Source organism: Austrofundulus limnaeus, unplaced genomic scaffold (assembly GCF_001266775.1).
Source record: "Austrofundulus limnaeus strain Quisiro unplaced genomic scaffold, Austrofundulus_limnaeus-1.0 Scaffold978, whole genome shotgun sequence".
Lineage (NCBI taxonomy): Eukaryota > Metazoa > Chordata > Actinopteri > Cyprinodontiformes > Rivulidae > Austrofundulus > Austrofundulus limnaeus.
The window spans coordinates 105,646-111,756 of record NW_013953380.1 but is presented as its reverse complement, the minus strand read 5'-3'; the positions used below and the strand labels follow the sequence as shown (position 1 = coordinate 111,756).

Here is a 6,111-nt window from a genome sequence, read left to right as displayed (position 1 = left end):
GTCTTTATTTTACAGTTAAAATATATGTTTATCAAATAAAGTCTAAAGTTACAACTAATCAGGGATCCCTTTAACCTCTACTGCAGTTTGTTTTGAACAATTTCACTTCAAAGTAAACTTAAATAAATTATAGGCTGCAATAAAATAAACTACAACCTCTTATATTTAAAAAAATAACAATCTACCTAATAGTGTCTCTATTTTAGGTGTCTTTTTTACTGAGTGACAACATTCAATATTGCGATCAATAAACCCATAAGAAAAACAATCAAAATTGGAAACCAGACTAATTTTGTAGAAGACCAATTGAATTCTCTGTTTAACAAGATTTATTCTTCAAATTTGTAATTCCATTTCAGTGTTCAGAGCTTCTGTCTCCCAGCGCCTGGAGTGATCCTGAGTCTTATCAGCAGACTAAAACAAGTCCCTCTCTGCGTCTGCATGCACTAAAATCTCCCTCTGTTCTAAAGTCTTCCACATATCCGAACAATAATAAAAACACTCTGGTCACATGCTAGTATGTACATTTTACGTCAGCACTGAAACAGTGTACTCCCAAAAAACCTTTGCCATCCACTATGTGCAAATTTATACTGCGAAAACCATCAGTACGTTAAAACACACTGATTCTCTCCCTGTTTAACGTAAAGGACTGCAATTGATCACAAAGTGTAGAGTATCTAAAAACCATCCAAATCTGTATCTAAAATTCAGTTAATTAATCACATTTCTTTTAAACCTTTTTTAAAAATGGCACTTAGTGCAAAATGGGTTTAATAACATGAAAAACTGCCTGAGAGGAATTTAGGAGCCCTTTTGAAAACCTAACTATTATGTTAACAGAATTCTACAATTCATTTTTTTACATTCAGTGCTGCCCCACCCCCCAGTTAACTATGTGCAGTTGACCTAGTGTATATCATATTCAGGTTTGACACCTTTAGTATTGGACAAACTTCTCACAAGTTTGCATAAGTTGTCCAAAACATCATAATGTGAAAGAGCCTTCAGAGAATAGGTCATGGCATTGGGATCAGGACTACTATCTGACAAAAGAAAAGAGAGTTTTTCCATTTCGAGCTGAGGAGTGTGAGGTTCCAAGCTTTTAGCTCTGTGAGATGTTTATGCAGATTAATCCCATTCCCCTCTCTGACAGTTTTGATGGTCAGGAAAACAAGGAGTAATCTGAAAATACATATGGAATAATGCGATACGAGTAGCAGTGGATTTTTGATGTCTTTTGTTTGATTTAACCAATTTGTAAAAATTAATGTTATAATTATTTTTTTTGTATGTGTGTTGCTTAGAGCGGAAAAAAATACAGCTGTTCAAATGACAGCAACTGCAAACGGTTTCTTCATAAACCAGCTGATAACGGTAATATCTTCTGTCTGTTACATTCTTATTCTTTTCACAGTAGAAATATACAGATCCTTTCATTTAGCTGTAGATTGAAAACATGTTTCACTAATGTCTGATGTTAAAGTTAGCTCGTTCATTTCAACAGCTTTACCAGGTGCGATCATGTTAGATGTGTTGCCTCCACTGTTCACAAGGCGTTGCCGTCCGTCTTTTTACGGCATCCTAAGTGTTTTCATATAGCTGGCTTTATTCTTTTAGACAGGGAAACAGTTTGGAGAACTCTCTTCCTTCAGCCATCACCAAACCTGCACCCCACGCAGAACTGCCTGTCGGCACTTGGCAGCTCTACGGGAGTGCACAGGGTAGAGGTTTTCAGGATGTAAAATCATAGGTATAAACCAGTTGTGTGGTTAGCTGATTGAACCTGAAAGAAATGTGTTATGATCTTTATGAAACTGAATCGGAATGCTTTAAGTATTAAAAAACCACATTCACAGTGCCAACTAGTTAGCATGCATGGAAACTAGAGAAATTTTCACAAATTCAAAATCCAAATCAACTTTTGTGCTCGTATTTCCCCCAATAAACATCAGACAAACTAACATTTCTAGAGATTGTTGACATGCAAGCAGGGTTGAGTCTAGGTTCCAATAATTAACAAAATATTTAGTTAATTTTAGTTTAGTTTGTTACAAACAAMTCTACCTTCAGTTGTGTATATTATCCAGATGTAAACACCTGGAGACAAGAGCTGAACTGTTGCTTTGTTCTCTCATATTTCAATGTCAAATTCAGTTTTTTTCAGTCTACAGCTAAAGGAAATGATCCAGTACTTTTAGAGGTGTACACACACATACACTGCCTGCCCACAAAAAAGTCGCCACCAACAAAAAAGGTCACATTAATATTTCGTTGGACTGCCTTTTTGATTACAGCACACGTTCTCTGTGGTATTGTTTCAATAAGCTTCTGCAATGTCACAAGATTTATTTCCATCTGGTGTTGCATTAATTTTTCGCCAAGATCTTGCATTGATGATGGTAGAGTTTGACCTTCTCCAGCACATCCCAATGATTCTCAATGGACTCTTTGGAGCCAATCCATATGTGAAAATTATTTCTCATGCTCTCTTTCACAATTCAAGCCCGATGAATCGTGGTATTGTCATCTTGGAATATGTCCGTGCCATCAGGGAAGAAAAAAAATCTATTGCTGGAATAACATGGTCATTCAGTATATTCAGTTAGTCAGCTGACCTCATTCTTTGAGCAGAAACTGTTGCTGAACCTAGACCTGACCACATCACAGTACTTAGCTAAATCCAGATAGCAACTTTTTCTTGGCCAGGCAGTGTACAAATAGACGTGTATAAGTATATTTTGCTTGTGTTTGTGTGTGTGTGTGTTTGTTTGTTTGTTTGTTTGTTTTTAAAGCTTCTCTGCCTCTGCTCAGGACTTCCCACTGGAAAATGTGTTCCTTTCAACTCCACCACCAACATGTGTGAAATAAAGGGTTGGTGCCCTGCAGAGATCGACACAATCAAAACGTGAGGTGTTACCAGCATAACGTCTTTTTATTTGTCTACAGTTCTTAGAGAGGACAGAAACTCCACCTCATTATTGACAGGTTCAGTAAACACAGTTTTTTCAAGAGCAATCGTTTAACGGTTACTCAAATTAAAGTCAAATATACTGTAAAATCCCAGGTAGTCCCAGATAGACCCAGGTAGTCCCAAGTATCTATCCATCCATTCATTCATTTTCATCTGCTTTTCCGGGGTCGGGTCTCGGGGGCAGCAGCCTAAGCAAGACCCAGACTACCCTCTCCCCAGCCACTTGGGCCAGCTCATCTGGGAGAATCCCAAGGTATTCCCAGGCCAGCTGAGAAACATAGTCCCTACAGCGTGTCTTTGGGTCTCCCTACAGTGGGATGTGCCCGGAACACCTCACCAGGGAGCAGACACCCTGCGGAGGAAACTCATCTTGGTCTCTTGTATCCACAGTCTCAGTCTTTCTGTGACTACCCAAAGCTCATGACCATAGATGAGGTCACGCTTCACACTCTGCTGCAACCTGCTCCAAGTAGACCCAAGTAGTCTCAGGTTCAGGTTTTCCCAGGTAGACCCAGATAATCCAAAGTTATCCAGGTAGAACCAGGTAGCCCAAGGTAGACTTGCGTAGTCCCAGGTAGACCCAGGTAGTACTAGGTAGTCCCAGGTAGACCCAAGTATTCTTAAGTTTTCCCAGAAAATCACAGAAAGCGAGAGATAGTTTCAAGTAATCTTGGGTAGACCCAGGTAGCCTAAGGTATTCACAGATAGTCCCAGGTTGATCCAGGTAGTCTCAGGTAGACCAATGTATACCCAGGAAGTTTCAAGTAATCCCAGGAAGGCCCAGATAATCCGAGGTAGTCCATGTAGCCCCAGATAGACCCAAGTATTTTTAAGTTTTCCCAGAAAATCACAGGAAGCAAGAGATAGTCTCAAGCATTCTTGGGTAGACCCAGATACACCCAAGTAGTCTAAGGTATTCATAGATAGTGCCAGATTGATCCAGGTAGTGTCAGGTAGACCAAGAAAAATACAGGAAGTCTCAAGTATTCCCAAGTAGTCTCAGGTAGTTTCAGGCATTCCCGGGTAGACCCGGTTAATCACACATATCCCCAGATAGTCCCAGGTAGTCCTAGATAGACCAAAGTAGTCTCAGGTAGACCTAGGAAGTCCCAGATAAACCCAGGCTGGCCTAGGTAGTCTCACGTAGGCCCAGGTAATCCTAGTGGACCCACATAATTCCAGAACAACCCAGGTAGTCCCAGTGTGACCCAGGTTGTCCCAGTCTGACTCAGGTTGTCCTAGGTAGACCCAGAAAGTCTTAGACCCAGGTAAACCTTTTGTAGTACGAGGTAGACGAATGTAGTCCAGGGAACTAGTGTCAGGTATTCCCAGGTAGTCTCAAATATACCTAGGTAGATCCAGGTAGTTTCCTGTTATCTCAGGTAGACAGAGGCAGTCCCAGGAAGTCACAAGTAGAACCAAGTAGTCCCAGAAAGATCCAAGTTGTCATAGGTAGACCTAGGTAGTCCCACGTAGACAAAGGAAGACCCAGGAATACCTAGGTAATTCCAGGTAGACCCAGGCATTCCCATGTAGTCCCGGGTCATACAAGGTAGTCTTAGATAGACCCAGATAGTTCCAGGTGGACTGAGGTAGTACCAAGTAGACTCAGGTAACCCCAGATAAACTTGGGTATTACTATGTAGACCCAGGGAGTTCCTTATATACCCTGGTTGTCCCTGGTAGACCCAGGTTATACAAGGCAGTCCCAGGTAGACCCTGGTTGTTCCTGGTAGACCCACATAGTCCCAGGTAGATCCAGGGTTATACTAGGTGGTCCAAGGTAGATCTAGGTATTCCCAGGACCTGCAGTGGAAAAGCAGGAGGAAAAGACAGGAGAAGTAGAGAACTTATTTCTAGTGGCAGAGTGGGTTGGAAGAAGTTATTGTTGTTTTGTTTGTTTAAAGTCCTACAGGGTCTGACATGATAAAGAAATTTGAAAATGAGTTTTTGAAAAAATCTGTATAGCATGAAAAAAATCTGTGATGTTGCTCTATACATTCACATACCTGCAAAATGAGGGGCAATCCATGTTAAATTACGGACTATCTGTACAACTTGACATGTACAGTATGTCAGGTGGATATGTAAATCCAGATTATACTGACTTGAAATATTTTTTGAGATAAAATCCAACATGCTGTGGGACTGAATGTGTTTAATGACATCTTAGCCTTAGATTCTGGTGAAAATGTCATCCTACTAGACCTCACATCGGCTTTTGATACCTTTGACCATGTAATCCTCATTTCCTGGCTGGAGCAAGAGGTGGATATCACAGGCTCAGCCCTTAAGTGGTTCAGGTCTTACCTTGCTGATGGACACTTCTGTGTTAACATCAAGAAGTTCATGTCCTCACCAGCACCTCTTCAGTAATCTCTGATGCAGACATTAAATTCAAAATGAGCAAATATTGGCAAAAAAACAATAGGTTTTATCCTTTTGAGCTTTAAATTTTGTCTTACCTTTGTAGTGTATTAAACTGAATATAAGTTGAAAAACCTCATTGTATGTATTCTGTTATTTATTTAAAGTTTTCCAACTTCATTGGAATTGGAGTCGTATAAAGACCTATAAATTCATTCATCCTGAAACATGGTGAGGCAGATCAACACGTCTTTCTTTTCTTTTCAGTGAACCCATGGAGGAGGTAAAAGATTTCACTATCTTCATTAAAAACAGCATCCGCTTCCCAACGTTCAACTACACCAAGTATGACTCTTCTTACATGAAGCCTTTTGAACACCTCATACTGAGAAAAAAAGTCAGAAAATTTCCTGCGTATCTTTAAAGGAAACAGTTCAACGGTTTTGAAGTGAGGATCTGTGGAAAGCATATGAAGAATAAAGTTCTTGAAGGAATACATGCTAACAGAAAGACCCATGCTATGACAGGAGCAAAAAAACAATACTGCCTTGTTTACTTCTAATGATCAGATTTGTTGTAGATAACTCTCTGTAAACAGAGTTTATGTCTGACAGGACTGATGAGCTAATGTCTRGTATGAGCTGACTTCAGTGATCCTTGTTATGGATAACTATTATTTAAACCAGGGGTCTTCAATGTTTTTCTGTCTGGGAATTTGTGTGTGTGTGTGTGTGTGTGTGTGTGTGTGTGTGTGTGTGTGTGTGTGTGTG

The 6,111-nt window shown here is 40.1% G+C and overlaps 1 protein-coding gene across 2 annotated transcripts in view; it reads left to right on the top strand.

Moving 5' to 3' along the window:
• The window catches only part of p2rx3b (purinergic receptor P2X, ligand-gated ion channel, 3b), a 38,255-nt gene that overhangs the window by 6,363 nt on the left and 25,781 nt on the right, over nt 1-6,111 (top strand). For both annotated transcript variants that reach the window (XM_014029958.1, XM_014029957.1), the window contains exons 4-6: nt 1,308-1,377; nt 2,815-2,908; nt 5,609-5,686. In XM_014029958.1, coding sequence (XP_013885412.1) covers nt 1,308-1,377; nt 2,815-2,908; nt 5,609-5,686 — 242 coding nt within the window. The remainder of the gene's footprint in view (nt 1-1,307; nt 1,378-2,814; nt 2,909-5,608; nt 5,687-6,111) is intronic.